This window comes from Gobius niger (assembly GCF_951799975.1).
Source record: "Gobius niger genome assembly, chromosome: 12".
Lineage (NCBI taxonomy): Eukaryota > Metazoa > Chordata > Actinopteri > Gobiiformes > Gobiidae > Gobius > Gobius niger.
Window position 1 is genome coordinate 26,994,698 of NC_136863.1, and position 20,158 is coordinate 27,014,855.

General features: G+C 40.8%; 2 protein-coding genes across 2 annotated transcripts; one reads left to right on the plus strand and one right to left on the minus strand.

Annotated features, from left to right (window-relative positions):
- Nucleotides 1–281: 281 nt before the first annotated feature.
- LOC306971338 (ADP-ribosylation factor 5) lies at nucleotides 282–6,313 on the minus strand (the record flags this gene model as incomplete). The annotated part of the gene is made up of 6 exons (XM_079567578.1): nucleotides 6,161–6,313; nucleotides 4,298–4,378; nucleotides 4,108–4,217; nucleotides 2,433–2,504; nucleotides 398–523; nucleotides 282–296 (listed from the first exon to the last, which is right to left on the minus strand). Exons 1-6 carry the CDS (start codon nucleotides 6,225–6,227, stop codon nucleotides 282–284), a joined length of 471 nt encoding a protein of 156 aa, XP_079423704.1. The 5' UTR covers nucleotides 6,228–6,313.
- A 2,909-nt stretch (nucleotides 6,314–9,222) lies between these two features.
- Nucleotides 9,223–16,671, plus strand: LOC306971339 (uncharacterized protein; the record flags this gene model as incomplete). Its single annotated transcript, XM_079567579.1, has 12 exons — nucleotides 9,223–9,267; nucleotides 9,345–9,412; nucleotides 9,936–9,999; nucleotides 11,385–11,525; nucleotides 14,120–14,224; nucleotides 14,309–14,349; nucleotides 15,222–15,314; nucleotides 15,392–15,437; nucleotides 15,509–15,580; nucleotides 15,685–15,844; nucleotides 15,927–15,997; nucleotides 16,519–16,671. The coding sequence occupies 12 exons, from the start codon at nucleotides 9,223–9,225 to the stop codon at nucleotides 16,669–16,671; spliced, it is 1,059 nt and encodes a 352-aa protein (XP_079423705.1).
- Between the last annotated feature and the right edge of the window lie 3,487 nt (nucleotides 16,672–20,158).

A 20,158-nucleotide genomic window follows, 5' to 3' on the forward strand; every position in this document is an offset into this window, starting at 1 on the left:
GTTCACAGTCTGGGACTACAGCCTGAAAGGTCAGATCTCTGGGAGTTAAAACGAGTCTTTTTCGCTTTGATTTGGTCGGGACAGTGCATGTTAATGAACACACATGGGACTCATGCATGTAAACATGCCACGCTGGATTGTAGCCATGTCCTCCAGCTGTCCCACACTCAGACTCACAAACACACTCTCTATTGTACACGTTTTTAGTGGTAAGAGGAGACCTACTCAGACACGAGGATACATGAGCTCCAACTGCTGTGCCACCCTAAGTCTTTGGATGTTCAGGAGACCCTGGCCTGAAGATCACAACGACCCAGCACAGAACCATCCGTGCAACCATCGAAAAGGACTAACATTTGAAAAGCAATGCGAGTAAATTTGGTTGTAAGAGACGTACGGGTTTGTTGCGAAGGGAAGGCAGGCCGAGCTTCTCCGTGAGCTCGCTGACCGGTAGAGCGTTGGGCAGGTCCTGCTTGTTGGCGAACACCAGCAGGGCCGCGTCTTTCAACTCATCCTCCTGGAGCTAAAAGACACCAGGAAATATACAGTACATATTCAAGTATGGTCAAATGTTGTTTCTAGTGCCAAGTTGGCTGATCACACAGTTAATAAAAAAGCATCTCAAGTCACAGAAACAAGAATGTGACCAATAAGTCTTAATCTTTTCAACGGCTCTTTCAAGAGAGCGGCTCCAACTCTTTGAATAGAAATCATTTGGAAGAGAGACGGATCTTTTCCCGTTTTTCATTGAATAATAAAACCAACACCAGCAACAAAATCCGCCTTATTCCTCTGTCCCATGAGCCTTTGTGTGAAATGTGGGAGGGACGACCGTTTGTTTAACATGTAGATCGTTTGCTCTATTCCACTTTTTCTGTAGCTTTTAGAGGCGTAAACTATGTAGGGGACATAGTTTTCTGACCCCTGGGCGTGTTGGTCAAGTAGTCTCCACTTAACCTCTGTCAATATCTTTCACAAAGATTTTTGTTGATTGGTCAAATATCCGCAGAGATTTTCACATTTTCTTTAAACTGAGCTATTTTAATATGCGCCGCATTTAGACACGCCATGTCTGTAGTTTAATTAGGCCAACGGTTTTACTCAAAAATGAATATTCATGCGTAGTGCGGGGCAGGTGAAGCGGTGACATGATGCACTGTGGCTCGTCTTTGCTGCTGAGTTCGCTGCAGTTTTCAGCATCTGTTTAGGCCACATTTATTGTTTTTTATCGTTAAAAGAAAAAAATAATTGAAACAAAAAGGTTGGTCGAGGTTGATCGATATGGGAAAAATAATCGTAATTTTTCTAAATTCAGTATATTGACAGTTTTTTCCTCATATATTGCAGCTTTATTTATTAATGTATAAATCATTCATATTTCCCTTTGATGACTTTTCACTGCTCGCACTTCTGAAAAGCTTTACTTTTGTCTGTCACATGTTATAACATTCGTACAATAGTTTGAATGGGATTTTCTTGAAGTTCATCTATGAATCAGTCAAATATGTTACATCGCTGAATGTAGTGGTTTGCCTCATCAAACGGACCAAAGGAAACCGACATGGTCTATAAATCCAGAACTGACTGACCACAAAACAAAAGTACAGCCACACTGAGTGGGAAATATCATACCATATTATTTAGCCCTGGAAAGATGAAAAGTTTGAAAATGGTAATGCACAAGTTTGATTGCAGCTCAATTAGAGAACCTTAATGTTACTAAAGTTATCTTGTTACATCGCAAGGATTGGCTCCAAAAAAGGAATGACACCTTTTATCTCTTGCTTCAATAACATTTACGTGCATCGCTTTCTTTCTTGTGATGAATGAATATTTGTGTCACACCAAGAGTGGACGTCCTGTCGGAGGGATTCCCCTTGAACACATAAAGCTTTTATCTCTGTCATGTGCTGGAAATATGACTTTTATAGGGTACATGGAGGTACATTTACCCCTCTCCAGAGTGGAGTAAACACAGTGATAGGGTTAAACACTTGTCTTGAGTTATTTGTGCATTTGAGTGGGGAAATGACGGTAGAAATGTAGGTGAGCCTTTTGCGAAGCTTCAGGTTGGAGATCCCTATACGACTTTAGGAATTCCTACATTTTCTATATTGTCAATTAGCTCTTTATCCTGGATTGTGGTGTGAACAAACACCATCAAAGTAACCAACAGAAACCATGAAGTCATAGAGGTAATGTGGAAAAAGTATAATAATACTGCGAAGGTACATTTACAATTAAATCATCTATAAAACTGGAGCATGTGACAGAAATAAAAGCTTCATGCGTTCAAGGGTAATCCCCTCCACTGGACGTGCGCTCATGACATCGCCCTGATTTTATTGTTTTGGTGTGACTTAAATACGTGTATCACAAGAATGAAAGTGAAACAAAGTGATCATCAGATAATCATAAAGACAAAGACCTACCATCTTCATGAGCTCTTCTCTTGACTCTGTAATTCGTTCTCTGTCGTTGCTGTCCACTACAAAGATCAGGCCCTACAAAGACGACAACATGGACTTCAACATTTGAATACAAGAGCACACTGAACGTCACGTCTAATGTTAGAGGAAAGTCTAAAAGATCCTTGAAATAAATGAAGAAATCCACAAAAAAACAAAAGTGTGAGCATTTTAAACATGGTTGCATCATTCTTAATTCCAACTCAGATAATAATGTTCAATATTGTGCATCTATTTCTAAAGCATTTGTATCAGTTTCATGAACTTTCAGGCTTGTTTTCTAGCATTTCAGTGACCCTGTTCGAAAAGTGTTAGGAGAGTTAAGAGTGAGGTTGCTCCACAGCCAACAAATTATTTGCCCTCTCTTTCATTGTAAAGAAATAAAATCAGGTGTATGACCTGTGCAGGCTTTCTACGGGCAGCAGCAAATCATTATAATGCCCAAATACAGCATTTGTAAAGCCTAAAGCACAAGAGTATTTAAGATTTGCAAATGTTCCATCAAACAGAGGAATGAGGGAAAATCTCAATATTTAAAGCAGTACTAAGTAACTCTTGCCCCTAGAGGCCATAAGCGCAACTGCAGGTGTCGTAGCAAGTTGCAATTTTTTTACTTAATATTGTCCGTGAGAGTAAATACTACGCTGACAACGCTTGTTGTCACTCAAACTTGGCTGTAAATACTGTTTAAGTGGCGCTAGCCCGCAGTTAGCTTTGCCCGTTAGCCTGCTAACTTCTTCTTCGTGATTAGTGTGTATTGGTTGCTCCGGTCCGGTGGCAGGGAACTTGCAATTGTGGCTTTCTGTCCAGAGACACCAGGGGGAGATGAAAGACCCTCCAATCATCCCATCAACACTTGTATCAACCCCAGAGGGACTACGGAAAGGATTTATTAAGGTAAACAAGTTACTTAGTACTGCTTTCAAAATCAGTTTGAACAGAACTTATGTCAGCTTCTGCCAAAACTGCAGTTGAAATGTGTTTTGAACCTAAATGTTTGTATTTTTGACTAAGCTATAAAGTAAAGTTGACCAATGTCATCATTTATGAGAGAAAGTTTTAATCAAATTTAATGTTTTTTAATGACATTTAAGGCCATTTTTTCCTACCAACTGCATGACTTTCAATGTTTTTTAATGCCCAGTAGAAACCCTGCAATAGAAAGCATTTGCTTTATTTGAGGTTTCTTAAAGAGACTAGATGCAAGTTGGTCATTTCATGCACACTACTGCCACCTCAGGTCTTACGCGCAACTGCAGTCTCTATATTAAGCTCGTGCATGACGGCACTTCGGACCTGAATTAACAGCTTTCTAAGTGACAGTGCAGGATTTTAGAGGCAGTTGTGGTGAACAGGTCTGAGCTCATTCTACACATTAGGACATGGCTGGAACATGTAGGGTTGAGGAAAATACTTAGTTTTAACATTTTTAAACTCTGTATAGTCCCTTTAACCCTCGATTCTGTAAGTTCTCCGTTACTGTCTGTTCTCTTCTTTACAGGTGACCAATTAATTGGTAGCATGTGCTTAATTTGTACCTTCCCAGGCTATAGCAGCTCACTGACCATGTTTCCTTTGAGCTTATTTAAATGTCCCAAACCAACAGCGTTTACATAGTATTCGCCTCAGCCTTAATTACCTGTGTGTTCTGGAAGTAATGTCTCCAAAGAGGTCTGATCTTGTCCTGACCGCCCACGTCCCACACAGTGAAGCTGATGTTTTTGTACTCTACCGTCTCCACATTAAAACCTAAAAGCATACAGTCGGGGGGAAACAAAAAAGTTATATGACGTAAAATAAAACGTGGCAAACACAGAACAAATCCTTACCGATTGTGGGGATTGTTGTTACGATTTCGCCCAGTTTCAGTTTGTATAAAATAGTGGTTTTACCGGCGGCATCCAGACCAACTGCACAGAGACAACAGTGACATTTACATTTGGTTAAGAAATCACATCGAACATATGTCAAACCCACAAATTTCTGCAGAGATCATGATGCTGCAGAATTTTATTTAGCATTTTTAATATTGAGAGACATGCAGTATTAAAGTACAAAAGTGGTTCTCAAACTGTGGTACTTGTGCTTGTCCCAACTATGGTAACTGACAAAATGCAGATTTCCAATACTTAGTTTTTTGCTAATTTATCTGTCATTCTTGGGCCAATTCACAAGAAAAAAAAAACTGTCTCAAAGTTCAAAGTCGTCTCTCCCAGCTCATATGAACTATGGTTTTATTTCTTCCCAAAAAAAAAGTGTCCAAAAGTGGTGACAATATTCAAAAACATGCGTGTGATGTTGGTCAGTAGAAAGCACTTTCAGCCATAAGAACAATGTGGCAGGTTTGTGAATCCAGTCACTGTCAAATAATGATCTTGGAAAACATTTGGACACTTTCTTTCAAGAAATTTCTTTCAAAAATTCCTAATCCTGATTTGATCTTCATCTAGGTCTGGTAGTAGTAGGAAGGTCAAATATTTTATGAGGTGGTGCTTGTTTAACATGTTTAAAAACATATTAAATCATCAAGCGACATATTAAACTATGAAAATTAAAATATAAAATGTAAACACATTATTTCTAGAATTTTATATTGAAACTTGCTTTAGGAGGATCGCTGTTATTGTTCATTTCCACAATCTTCACCGGATGTTTTGGTGACTGGTGGGTAAAAGGCTGATTTTTCTGAGCTTGAAGAGCTGTTTATTTAAATCACAGAACTCGTACAGCACCGGTCTTTTCACAGATGCAATGCTCTATTTGTGAACGATGCTTTGACCCACCGTAGAACTACTTATATCTGTTTAATACATTTGCATTGCCCCCCAGTGCCTCGGACTTGACAATACGGCGATCCCCCTCATACCTTATATATTAGTGCAACAACATAAGAAGAAAGAAGTATGATATTTGTTTTACTTTTGTATCTCCATCAAATCTGAACATTCAGCATTGTGACAACACGAACACGTGCAGGCCTACACAGTAAAATTCAGCTCGATTTAAGACTGAGGAGAAACAAACCTAATTCCTATAATATGAGCAACTATCATTGGGCTTTAAGTGGCTATGTTACATACACTTAGTAAACAATGGCATACTGTTTTGCATAAGCATAACCCACAACCCTTGCTACAATCAATATAGTCAACTTAGACCTCTCTTGTATCGTTTCTGATTTGTTTGGACAACGTTGAAACTACTGTAGAAAATAAAACAAAACTGATTGAAATTAGGTTAAGATCAGTGAACTATTTCTTCATAGGAAGTAGTAGAAGTAGAGGAGATTGCAGCATATTGCATAACACCCCCCTCCTCCATCACGCTGAAGATATGGCAAAACAAGCAATGTCCAACTGTTTCTTTTTATCAATTGTTAACAGCCGAGGGACTGGGGTTTAAACGAAGATGACATAAATTACATTTATTAGCCTAGTCCTAGCTCAGCTGGGGTTAGCTTGAGTAAAAAAAAAAAATAACAATAATATCCAGGGGGGAAAAAGTACAAACACAACACCACCCATCCAACACTTAAAAACAACGCCCTAAATTAAAATATCAAGAATAGGTACGTTTTCCTGTTTTTTGCTGACTTTTAGACATTTTTAGCCTAGCTAAACCGTGACAATAGCTTGAAGCGGCTTCTTTCGGGAGGAGCTAACGGTGCATCCCAGGCTTTAGCACAGACTCACCCATGAGAATCCTCATCTGTTTCTTTCCGAAAAGCCTGCCGAACAAGGCCGACATGGTGAGTCCCATGGTGAATGCTCGGATCCTCAGATTCTAGGGTGTATGTTTTTTTGGGGGGATTGTTGGTCGCCCTGGCCGGGAACAAAAGCAGCGGATCGGGGGCTCGCACAGCTGCAGCCGACGGTGAAGTGCCACGTCCGGGGCCAACGTGGAACTGTTGACGTCACCGGTTTGAAAAAGAAACTTTATTGACAAGAAACAAAAAGACAAAGGCCTTTTTTCTCCCCTTTTTTCTTTTTTGGTCTACGATCACATTGTACAATTTCATGAGTTGAATTTGCTCGTATATCTATGAATGTGTACTAAATGTATATTTATCGATTGGTTAGTAAAATAGTAAAAAAAAAAAAAAAAAACACTTCACATTTTATAGTTTCATAATTATTTTTGTTCATCTGTTCTTTTGTTATTCATTATAAAACTTTGCGAGGACAACATTTGTAGTTTGTTGGCTACTTGCCGCTAATGCCGCATTCAGACGGAGCGCGATGGAGGTAACACAGTGCTGAGAAGAATACACTGAAACTGCGTTTAGTTACAAAATACTTAATAATTGCAGCTACACGCCTGTCATGAAGTATATTATGGAATCAGATTTGAGACAAAAAAAATCAAATTACTTTTAAAGGAACTCAAACAAAAACAATGTATAAATATATATATATATATATATATATATATATATATATATATATATATATATATATATATATATATATATATATATATATATATATATATATATATATGGTGATTTCATACTATTAAATTTATAAAAAATAAAAAATAACAATATATATATATATATATATATATATATATATATATATATATATATATATATATATATATATATATATATATATATATATGTATATAGTTTTGAATTTTTGCTTTTGGTAAATAGCTGATAGGGAGGCAAAAAAAAAGGACTTTTTGAATGCCCAGAGTGACGAGAACTGGGTTTTCACCTGCTGTTTTGAAATTCTGTTCTGTTCATTATCTTTATGGACAGAGTCTCTAGGCGCAGCCAGGGGCCGGAGGGCGTCCTGTTTGGGAGCCTCAGGATCTCATCTCTGCTGTTTGTGGACGATGTTGTTCTGTTGGCTTCAACAAACCAGGACCTTCAGCTGCTCTGGGGTGGTTTGCAGCCGAGTGTGAAGCGGCCGGGATGAGGATCAGCACCTCCAAATCCGAGGCCATGGTTCTCCACCGGAAAAAGGTGGCTTCCCCTCTTCAGGTCGGTGGGGAGTCCTTGCCTCAAGTGGAGGAGTTCAAGTATCTCGGGGTCTTGTTCACGAGTGAGGGACGGAGGGAGCGTGAGATCGATAGACGGATCGGTGCAGCGTCAGCAGTGATGCGGTCGCTGTATCGGTCTGTCGTGGTGAAGAGGGAGCTGAGTCTGGGGGCAAAGCTCTCGATTTACTGATCGATCTACGTTCCCACCCTCACCTATGGTCATGAGATTTGGGTAATGACTGAAAGGACAAGATCGCAAATACAAGCGGCCAAAATGAGTTTCCTTCGCAGGGTGGCTGGGCGCACCCTTCGAGATCGGGTGAGGAGCTCAGTTACCTGGGAGGTCGGAGTAGAGTCGCTGCTCCTTCACGTCGAAAGGAGCCAGCTGAGGTGGCTAGGGCATCTGTTCCGGATGCCTCCTGGTCGCCTCCCGCGGGAGGTGTTCCAGGCATGTCCTAGTGAGACAAGGCCTCTTAGGGCACGCTGGTGGGACTATGTCTCTGAGCTGGCCTGGTGTCGCCTCGAGGTCCCCCCAGAACAGCTGGAGGAGGTGTGTGTGGATCGGGAAGTTTGGGCATCTCTGCTGAGACTGCTGCCCCCGGATAAAGCGGAAGAAAATGGATGGATGTTTTGAAATAGTATTTTTGTTGTTATGAATATGAGACTGAATGATTGAGTAGGCTACTGCAATGTACTCTTTTGATTTTAGGAAAGTAACTGTAAATACCCTGAAATTAATCGTTTTTGAACAGTTAGTGCTTCATCTAATGCCCATACAAAATGTGTGAGTGTATTTATTTAGGCCCATCGTATTTATTAATCTATTTAGGTAGTTTGTTTTATTTATTTTTTGTCAGGAACAGGAAGGCCCATGGAGATCCAGTTTTTATTTATTTATTTTAATTTAACATCAGTGCAGTCATACACTTCACTACAATATGCTCATGTTCAAGCAAAATCATCTTACATGAAACATGTTCATGTTCGAGTAAACAATCCATAATACAAACAAACAAAAACACAGGGGTCTGCTAATTCACAATAAGACATTATTTTTCAAGAAAGCCATGCACGCTCCACCCATGGATCTATTAAATTAGGCTCCACCACATAACCGCTGTCGACATGCTCAAAATGTCCCCTCAAACAATGAGACTGGAAACCGTGATCCTTAAGATTAGGCAGAAATCAAAGTATTTTAAGACAAGGCCAAGAACAGGTTAAGGCTCGCATAATCCATAAAGGACACGCCTCTGTTTTGCGGCCTTCTCCCCACATGCAATATAGACCTTTGCCACTAGATGTCATTGTAATCAAAAAAGAGCACCTGCTCAGTCCTAATCTTTTGATGGAGTGAGTTAATTTATCAAATGATGAATGTAGCTAGCTGACAGTGTACCTATACGGACTCTATAACATACGGTCAAAAGGCCTACATTCGACATGCTGAACAAACAGTGTTTCGTTGCGGGGGGACTTTCCTTGGGATATATTATCCACTTTACTATCCACTTTGATAGCCTTCGAAGTGATGGAGGCGGGAGAAACAGCAACAGCTGCTGCACGTGACAGTCAGGTTAAGAGCGTGCGTGCAGGTGTTCTGCTCGGACAGGTACGCTGTGCACAGTCAAGAGCATCTTACTCCGTCTACGGGCTGGTGGGGACACATTGTGACTGATATCGTATTGTTCTGAGCTCTGAGCAACTTCGATATACATATTTTCACTTTCTATCGTATTTGTTTTACTTCTTTATATTTTGGACCATGGCTGAAAACTCTACTGCGTGGTCCACATTTTCTCCATCTCATGTAAGTAACATTTGGTCACCTGTGCAGAGCATGGTTGTTTGTGTGCTTTACGTAACTTCAAATTATTCCTTTTTCAGATTACAATATTACAAGATTACCAGATTGCAGTTATTACCAAAGTATATATTGCATTTCTCATTCCCAGGTAAGCATTTTATCTTTATGTCCTTTTTAGTTCCTATTTTTGCTTCTCTTTTTTTTGCAGTAGTTTTATCACATTGTACTTTTTACTTTGACTTCATGTGATTTAACTTCTACTTTACTATATATATGATTCTGAGGTAACAGTTACACTTTCATGTCTGGAACTGGCAAAAGTTTCATGAGATGATGATGAAGATTAATCGAAGTTTATTTATATGAACTTATTTACATTTTTTATCAAGTGTTTCTTTTATGTAATTTTTACTTTCCCATTTGGGTCCTTTTATACTGTACTTACACTTGACTGAATATGTTTGGCTGCTCTGTGTATTAGTGTATAATGTACTTAACTATTTACTGCCAGGTAATTCATTTTAATTTTTTTAATGCTGTAAAATATATGTCCCTGATTTTGCTAATGTGACAGCAAACCAATCCTGACAGTCATTTTGATTCTACACCGAATATACTTTTGCTTTACTGTGTCCTCCTGACCTGATGACATAATGTTGTCTGATTCACAGTGTGATCGGGAGCTTTTCTGTGTTACTGGTTTCATTATTGAGATGGCGGAATCTCCAAGAACAGGTGAGTCCTGTCTTATGTAAGCACACACACAAAAATGCTCTTAAGATTTCACACGGGGAAGGCTGCTGGGCGTTTCTGGTACTTTTGCAGAATAGCCTGGTTGCAGAGTGGAATGTTTGGAAGTTTTTTTTTTTTACTAGAAACATCATCTGCTTAGATTGTGCTTTATATTTCTAAAAGTATTAACCTGGTTATTTAAGGGCTGCAATAATTCCTGACCAATCTCTCCCTAAATTCTGGAAACTTTCCATTGAAACTCGCTCGAACTAGCTTGGAAATTTGAGGACTAAATGTATTATTCTTTGAACCCGAACATGTATTTTGTCACAAACCTCACCCTTTCCTAATCCTCTCTCAGGTCTGTAATTCTCGATCTATTAGGGGGGACGGCAAATGGCAACATTTTGTATCATGATTTCAGTTTTATTCACGCTTCACTTTGATTGGTTAAATTCCCCTGTCCCCCAGTGTTGGGGAGAATAATTTGAAGTTGTGTTAAGTAAAATGTATTCCGTAACGTATTCCGTTACTTTGTCCAATCATAATACTGCATTCTAAATCATGCAGGCTTCACTCGTCTGTTATGAACTCATTTACCTCTAATTAGAAACTCACAAAGCACTTTGCAGATGCACACCAGGAGAGGGGCAGATCACGGTGCACATTAGGGCAGTCACAACTTCCCATTCAGTCAATACAGCCAAAGCCGAGTCGGCAAGTCCTATGATGACATCATCATATTAACAGCAGAGGAAATGAACAACTTGTTCTAAAGCTCAGTGTAGCATTAACAACGTACAGTAAAGTGCAGAACAAAACACTTGCACACAAGCCCCAGCACACAAATGCACAGAGAGAGAGATTAACACACGATTAGTCGACTCGTCTTAAATAACTTTGACTAGTCGACTTTTCCGTCAATGCCTTCGTGTGTATACAATGTGCATAGTTAGATGAAGCTGAAATGTAATGATTGAGAACTGCAGCGTATTCCTTTGACTTTTGACTTCTGAATACGTGTATTCTTATGTTACTACCCAACACTGGCCATGTGTCTGTGTATTAATGATTTTCTGCAGTTTATATTTCTCGGTTTATTCCATATATTCCAGGTGATCCCATAGATTCACGTTCATTTCCATGGAAAATTGCTGGCAACCCCACTAGGCCATCACGCCTCCATCTTTATCTGGGGACTGTGTATATTCTGCTAAGGTCAAGGTCTTCAGCAGATCTCAGTCGACATGAAACTGTAGATTGTTCTGTAGTGTAAATGAGACAAATCTGCAAGTGCACACATTGCCAAATTTGCCATGTTTGATCAAGTCCTTTTTCCATTTGGATGTTTCTCTGAGTGTAACAGTAATGTGCGTTGTGTGTTGCAGAGGCAGCTCCTGGTGCAGCTGGCCCTGGCTGACCTCCTGGCCTCTGTGCTCCTCCTGTGGGTCACTACCACCAACCTCAACCTCACCAAGGTCACAGAGTACAACACCAAGCTCTGCCTCTACGGCCTGCCCCTGGCTCTGGTGAGAAACGCTGTGACCACTCCAAACCTTTGGCTTTATGAGACAGAGTTGTTGTGACTCATTGTTTGATGATCCGCTTTAAAGCCAGCATTAGAGTCCACAAAGGAATGTTAATAGGAATCCGCTATTTTAACTTTTAATGCCTTTGAAGAAGCTCTTGGCTCTAAAAAGGCTGGTTGACGCAGACCATTGTGCAAGTGCCGCCTGTCCTACTTTGGGGCTGTGCACTGGCATTTTTGCCTTTGTTTGACTTTTGTGATGTAACTTAAATTCCAAGGCCAAATGATTATTGGGATTTTACAGATCAGTAGTCTTCCATTTCTCTGGCCTGGAGAATAATGTCGGCTCATTTTAAAGCAATGACTGAGCCCTTTCCAATGCCAAAACTGGGAAGAATGGAAATACTGAAATATCGGCCCGATATGTCCTATTAGACTTGAGCATGTTGATGGGATATTTTTGAATAAAATCCTGCATAGTCTACCTGTAATTTCTCCCACTGACCCGCTCAGTCACCCTGGTCTGTGGTGAGAATGCAATGCATTTCCACTCCATCACATCTCGGTTAATCATTCACTCTTCTGTATATTTAGTTTCACATTCAGATGTGCAGCTATTCTGAGAAACCAGACTCTTAGAGGAAATATTTTGGGCAAAAACGTCCTCTGTGGTACTTCCCAGGGACCACTTTTTGTTTGTGTTTGTGTTTTCCCTGAGTCACGCACTGGCTGTAACAATAAAGTGAATCATAAATAGTGAGGTGGCCTTTTGCTGTGTCACTGTCTGTGGTTATACAACAGCAGAGCAGTTTACACACGAACAGTATGTGCACAGAAGCATGTCTTTCTGTTTTAATAGGGTCATTGTAATAATGGGAAAGGGCTGAGCCGTGCTAACTGTGTTACTCAATGTCATTCATGGTCACTCTGCAAATTCCTCACTCAGATATGGGAAATATGCAACGCTAGATTTGGACTATTTCAGTATTCACACTCCACTTCAAACACACTTCATTTATAGAGTTTAGAAACTGCTTTCAATGTGGCTATGTGAGATTTTGTAAATAAGGATACAGGCTGCATTATGTTGAGCAGTTACTCCCTCACATATACACAAATTAAGATATTATTAGAATAATAATTATTATATATTATATATTATAAATATTATTATTATTATTCAATTAACATTTAGCTGCATGTGCCGCACATGGGTGTCAGATTCTGGAACCCGGAATCACATTCCACAACAAAGTGTTAGGGAAGCGTCCATTAGGTAAAACTACTAGGGAGGTTCTTAGCCTTTAAATGAGGAATGGCCTGTTCTCCAAGGAATCTCCAAGAAGCTAGTTCCTTGTCGTGCCTCCATCAGTTATTTTGTGCGAAGGAAAAACCAAAAAAATGAATGCATGTCATTAAGCGGTCATCTGTGCTTTGTACTTTAAGATCTGGATGTTTCTGCTCTCTTCTTTTTGTCAGCACCAGAGTAGAGTGTAGAATTCAGTTTCTGAATGTCTGTTCTGGTGTTTTTTCAAACAAGTACTGATAATGAGATCTGGCTCCAGACCAGTAGAAGAATCAAACTCCTGAACATGCGTGCCGGTTCAAACCACACTAGTAGGTTACGTTAAGCTGGTATATACCAGTTCATTTTGAAACATTTTGAGAACTGTGTGGACCCAGACTCAACTCTAGCTTTAAATATAGGGCAGCACGATGGCACAGCACTGCGGGTTAGAATGCCTGTTCCCACTGGGCGCTCCGCTTTCCCATACCACTAACAACATGTACAATAGGCCAGGATGAATTCAGATGAGGAGTGCCTCTATAGGGTGAGCACATACAGGCTCAGTCACATGGGAGGCAGGGCACATGTGCAGATAGAGGAGTGCTGAGTGCAGACAATGTAATCTAATGCACAGGTGAAGCTAAAGCCAACATTTCAACTCGGCCGAGACGCTGGGAATTTTCAGATAACAGGCTTCAGACCCGTTCCATACGATAAGTATGTACAGTGTGGTGAGCAGCAACAGGGTGTGGAACTTAAACGTGACTTTGTTTTGCAAGTCACGTTTGACAATCCTTTCTGTATTGTGACACAACACACAGTCTTCTCTACACGCGATTCTATAGGTTAAACCAAGACAAACATCAAGCTTCAACAAGTCCAATCCAGGAGTCTGTTTACTTCCCATTTATTCCCTATTTTCATTTTTTTATTTTTTTTTATATTTTTTTACACAATTTTATAAATTTTTTGCCCAAATTATTCCTGATTTTCCACAAATTTCTTGCCATTAGTGATGAACCCAAACATTATTGTTCTGTTTTCAGGTTCCAGATGACAAATATTTTGGTATAGGCATCGGTATCCATAGTACTAGTATCAGTGAGTTTCAATGAGAGAAAAGACCAACTATTTCAAAACTTGGCAAAATGCTTTTTCAAGTGATGGTTTGTAAAGTTAGCACATAGCTGGTTTAGCGTCCATAACTCCAGTCGTAGCTCTTTGTTACTTACCATTTAGCAAGCGCAACCCAGACTTATTTAGGAGCTGGACTAAACTCAGATGATAAAATGTACCTTTTGTTGCAGGTGTTCTACATCCTCTCGTTCATGCTGGCCATTATCTACGCTCACAAGTCGAAGAACGTATTCCGAGGATGGAGAAGCAGACCGGCCGACTGTGAGGACGTACAGGTGAGACGCTGAGCCGCGGAGATGGATTTGACTTGTAAATACTCAAGTTTTAATCATGAATTTGTGCTGGATTTGTTCTTTCAGAGCGAAGGAGCCGAGGAAAAGAGCTACTATGTTCTACTGTGGTGAGTCTACTTTTCTGCTGGGGATTTTCAAACTTTTTTCTCAACTTCTCAACTTCAACTTCTTAAATATTGTGACATTTTACCACACCATTTCAACAGTGCGTTCTTTTAGCTTTGAGCCAAATCAGAAGCCGTTTATTTTTTTCATCCAAATGTGCCAAAACAAGACAAAGGATTAAATTAGAAAATCATGAATAAAAAACTAAAAACTAAAACATGTGTCTTCTTAGCTCCATGTCAGTCCTACATGACAAAAAGTGAATATCAGTCAAGACCAAGATTACTTTGCTTGCAAGCAGTCATCCTGCTTGAAATAAATAAAACTGCCAAATGGGAAATAAATGAGGTCCAAATGTAGAGTATTAAAAAATAAATACAGCCCATCCCCTTCATGCACACCACACAGTGCCTTCTAACCTGCAGGAAACACTGCTAATCTAATTATTTTTCCCAGTTTGACCGTGTAATACAACAGAGATGGGCAAACTGCACCCCGAGTCATTTTGTCCGGCCATCGACTCTCGTTTGCATAATTTATCAAATGTTTCAGGGGCACCATGTCCATCCCCTGCTCTTTTATCTCTTTCAAAAGTGACACTATATACAACAAAAATGGTGTGAACCAAACGGCAAGTGCCCCATTGGCAGTTTTACTTTCTTATTTTAAGCAAGATGACGTCAGAACGAGTGAGAAATGGCAAAGTAATCTTGGTCCAGTCAAAAAGACAAAAGTCTAAATGAGTGAAAAACCAACAAGATTAATATTCTCAACTCAAGTCATTTAACCCCGTGCTTGTTTTTGTAGTGTTGGTGTATATTTTAACTGGACAAATTGCTGCTTAAGGTTCATGGTGTTTTGTGCTTGTGTGCAGGCTGGTCCTCGGAGGAATGTACTTCATCTATATGATGATCACACAGCACAGAGCAACAGACAGTGTGAAAAAGGAGACCGACTGTTGCAGAAGGTGACATGGGATTTCACTCATATCATTTTCCCAAAAGCGAATATATCGTACTGAGGTTGGACTTGTTTGTCTTGCAGTTGCCTGCTGTTCTCTCACATGCTGAAGGACGGCTGTCCAGATAATGTAAGCTTTTGTTGTGTCTTTGTTCCTTTGCATCATACGGAGTACTCACGTTTTTCTTTCTCACTCTTTAGAACTTCTGGCATCAAGAACCAATCTATGTTGTCCTGTTTTTCATGGCAGTAGAAGTGATTCTGCTCTGCACTGTAAGTCACACAACTTGAATCCCCTTCAAATGTTAATGATAAACCAGAATTAATCTAATGAGTTGAAAAGTACGTCCAGTTAATCTGCCTTGTGTCTGCTGCAGGTAATTTACCACCAGGTCTCCAAATGGTACCAAGGCCAGCAGCAGCATCAGCAGGGCCTGTTCCCTGTGGAGGGGGATGGACAGTCCAGGAAGAGGTTCAAACATGTGAAGCACACGGCCAGGAAGATGGTGCTGGTCATCATAGTGTGCTGGTTCCCAGGTGAGGTGACACAGTAAACTAAAGTATCCTCTACGATGTGAGCTACAGGACATTGAACTAATGCGAGGCTTTCCCTGTGCAGCTCTACTTCTCTTTGTGCTCACTTTTTCTAATGTGGAACAGAACACGCTCTTCGCACTCTACATCATACAGGTAAGACACTCATTACCAGTGTTGGGTACCTTTACTGTGAAAAGTAACTCGTTAAGTTAGCTCGTTTCACCTCTGAAAAAGTAGCTTGTTATGTTACTGCGCTAGCCTGGCCTGCCAAACTACATGCTTTTTCATATATTTCAAAGACATATCTGGGAGCAGGCATTTCCCAGTGGGCGTTATTGACAGACGACATCAACCAATTAGAGCAACACTAGATACGTCGTAGTAACAAGCAGCAGGAAGCCTTTCCAAAAACGTCCTTTTTTACAAGGAACGCTTCCAACGCTGTTTCTTGCTCCGGTTTTAGGGATTGAATATTTTCCAAATGATTGAAATCAGACGAAAGAGCAGAAGCAAACTGTATCGGTCGCCACGCCGCCATCTTTAATGTTTTGGAAGAATGCGTGGTGGTGACAGGTGACGGCTTCCGTCTCCACTGTGGGATCATTAAACTCCTACCGTACATGTGTACTATTATTTGTTCTAAGACATATTGTCTGTCCTCACTCTTCCTACAGGCTGCCACCGTGTCTCTTCAAGGCTTCCTGAACAGTATGGTGTACGCCTGGAAACGACCCAACTTCACCGAGGCCGTCCTGGGGGAGCGCACGCCTCTCATCGCCTATCACCAGGCAGCGTTCTTTGAGGAGTCGCTCAAGACCTCCGTCTGACTGTCGAAGCACTCACTGTAGCAGCGTTTTGTTTTTGTCATGAAGCATGTCCTAGAATGTGCCGTCGCTGAGACTGAAGGGAAACATGGAGGTCACGACGATGAAGATGAGCAGCTCAGAGCAGCAGTAACACGCCTTTGGACCTTTGGTGTTGTTTGTCGGCTGCTGCCACACAAATCATTTGTACTTACGGCAATGTGAGAGCTGAAATGATCATTGCTATTTTTCAAGTGCACTTATGGAAAACATTTACGAACACTCAAAGTGGCCCTCCTCTCATGAAGTGTGTAGTGACGGCAAATTGTGAGCTGAAATACCCTGGCCAAGGCTTTGGAAAGATATACCTTTGGATTATATAACTGTGCATGTAAAAGTGCTTTGGCCCCGCCTGACCATGCAGATCACATTCCAGCATGTTGACAATGAAGGCAATTTGAGAGCTGGTGAGCCGGACTGAATATGCAGGATTAAATATAATATTATTGCAGAAACTATAATTTGCTGATATACTGCAGTTTCAGAACGTACTTCATGTACCTCTTACAGCCTGCTCGGGGACGTTCCTCTGGTTAATGCTGTAACATGTGTGGAGTTCACGACTGTACACGGAGCCTTTACAAGCTCACGCCCCGACTGTTCACTGACTTTATCACTGTCTGTGCACAACTGTTAAAGGCTTAATGTTTGGCAGAGTTCATGTGACTCCTGTAAATACAGTCACAACATACTGCACTGAATATGTAACTTGGACTGTCAATGCACTTTGTGTTTTATTTATAAATCAAGAAAATAATAAAAAATAATGTATTTTTTTAATAGAAAAGGAAGCTGCAAGCGCTACTTGTACATTCCAACAACCCAGTCTTCAACAAGGCACATATTAACACAATGCGACTATTTTAAACTGTCAATCACGTGACCAACATGGTCACATGACCATTTTCATAATAATACAATACAAGAGGACGCCACAAGAGGACCTTTAATCTGTCACCTCCTCCTGAATCCTGTGGCACACATTATATTCCCATGGCTTTAATGACTTTGAGCTGCTCTGACCAGCTGCTGGGTCATGTTTGGCCATTGGGTAGTTTGTTTTTTGTTTTTCTTTTAATTTGCACTTACACCTTCTCACGTAAAAGCAGTCACATTCCAGTTTGTAAACAACGTAGCAAAGCCACTGCTGCAGTGTTTGTTTTTTAGTATATACAATACTGTTAAAGAATAACTGATCGAACATATTTGTAATGTACAAGTTGTAATAATAAGGATATTTAGAGAGAAAGTCCAGTGATCCCTGTGTGAGGTTTTCCATTCGTTTATTAACAGATATATAATTGATAAGTAACATCTCATGTGCACGCAAATATAACAATCTGACAATGAAGAAAAAAGGACAATTCACTTTTTCACTCACAACAGCTACTTCTTTGAACAAAGTCTCTTGGTATCGGTTAATATCGGATATCAGCAAATGCTCAGACCCCCAGGATCGGTATTTTAAAGTTTGATCAGTCCATCTGTTTTACTCCATTGAAAAATCATCAGTCGTTTAACTTTCTGCTTAGCTCTATCATTGGTAAGTCTTACAAACAGCATGTGTGAGGTTTGAATCTGCATTAAGAAGGCAATGAATGAAAGAATCAAATGAGTCACCTATTATATTTTCTAATATATACGATGTGATCACTTTATAATTTCCAAAGCAAACCGCTTCAAATTTGCTTCATGATCAGTGTTGGACAAGTCACTTCCATCCATCCATCCATCCATCCATCCATCCATTTTCTTCCACTTTTCTGTTTCCGGGTCTTGGGGGCAGCTGTTGGAGCTGCCCAAATCACATTGCACCAGCCCCTATGGCCCCTCCTGCAGGTGGTGGGTCCACAGAAGGATGGCCTCATGGTTCTGACCGGGTCTGTTGGTCTCTCATATGGAGCTTCTGAACCGCTCTTTGTCTGACCCGTCACCTAGGACCTGTTTGCCCTGGGAGACCCTACCAGAGGCACGAAGCCCCGGACAACAGAGCTCCAGGATCATTCGGGTGCTCAAACCCCTCCACCACGGTGGCAGCTCCAGGAGGGGAAGTTACTTCAAGATTGTAATATATTTTATATTAGTCACAGCTTTAAAAATGTAATATGTTTGTATTACATTTACATGGGCGGCACCTTTCTGTGTGGAGTTTGCATGTTCTCCCCGTGTCTGCGTAGGTTTCCTCCAGGTACTCCGGTTTCCCCCACCACTAAAAACATGTGCAATAGGTGAATCCTCCAGCCAGGTGATTCTGACCATCAGCCTGACTCCACATCATGGAGATGGGTCCCGGGCGCAGTACTGCCGTCGACCACTGCTCCTTACGGGTTGCCCCAGCGGCATCGAAGGATGGATTAAATGCAGAGGACAAATTTCCCTACGGGGACAATAAAGTATACAAACAAAACAAAACATTACATACTGTTTCAAAATCAAAAAAGAGTTACTTTGAGTTACTTCTGAGTTACCTTTGGCAAAATATAAACTGAAAATAGTAATTATGTCATTGAGCAAAAGTGCAGTCTAATATTTCCTATTCCTCCTCTATCCCCATTCTCTGGTGTTTTGTTTTGACGACGTTAGATCCACACACCGGCAGATCTTATTCACCAGAGTCTAACTTGATTTGGTGATGCATTTTATTTGGGTTTGAGTTTGACATGTTTTGTTCGTACATAAACACAAACCATATAAATGCTCTTGTAACTCGAGTTACTTGATTTGTAATGGCTAAAATATGCCCATATTTTGTGCAAGTGATATGTTATATTCCTTAGTTACCAAAAAAAGTACTATATTTTTGTAGCTTGTTACTTTTGTAATGTGTTACCCCAACACTGTTCATGACACACACCTGCATCGCAGGTAGTACTTGTGAGCTAAACACATTTGAGACCTACAAATGTCTTCTTCTGAAACACTGAAGAGGCAGCAGGAGCCCCCACACCTGCAGCACAGAGGAGGCTTCACAAGAGGAGCTACAGGAAACAAAAAGGGACAAGACTCACAGCTAAAGCACACATGCCTTCTATTGTTCTGGCTAATGGACGTTCACTGGAGAATAAAACAGATGTTGTGGAGCGGAGGGAGCTGCGCAGGAGGAAAAGACCCAGGAGGCGCTGCACCATTTCAAAGAGGATCAGAGGAGGATTGAAGGCAGCCAGACCGGTTTCCTCCGAGTGCTACGGTTTCCCCGACCTCTAAAAACATGCCGGTCAGGTTGACTCACAGTGGTGGCGCGGCTCAGTCGCAGCGGCTCAGGACTAACACCTGAACACTATTTCGTTGTACGTTTGACAAATAAAGCACATACTCCGCATGACGGGGCAGTAGAGTAAATGAATCATCTTGAAGAGTTGGTGCGAGTGTGTCGAGAGTGTGAGGTGGCCTCACAGGGGCCTCATCTCACCCACATTTCAGTGGCCATTTTCTCCTGAAGGGCCCACAACAC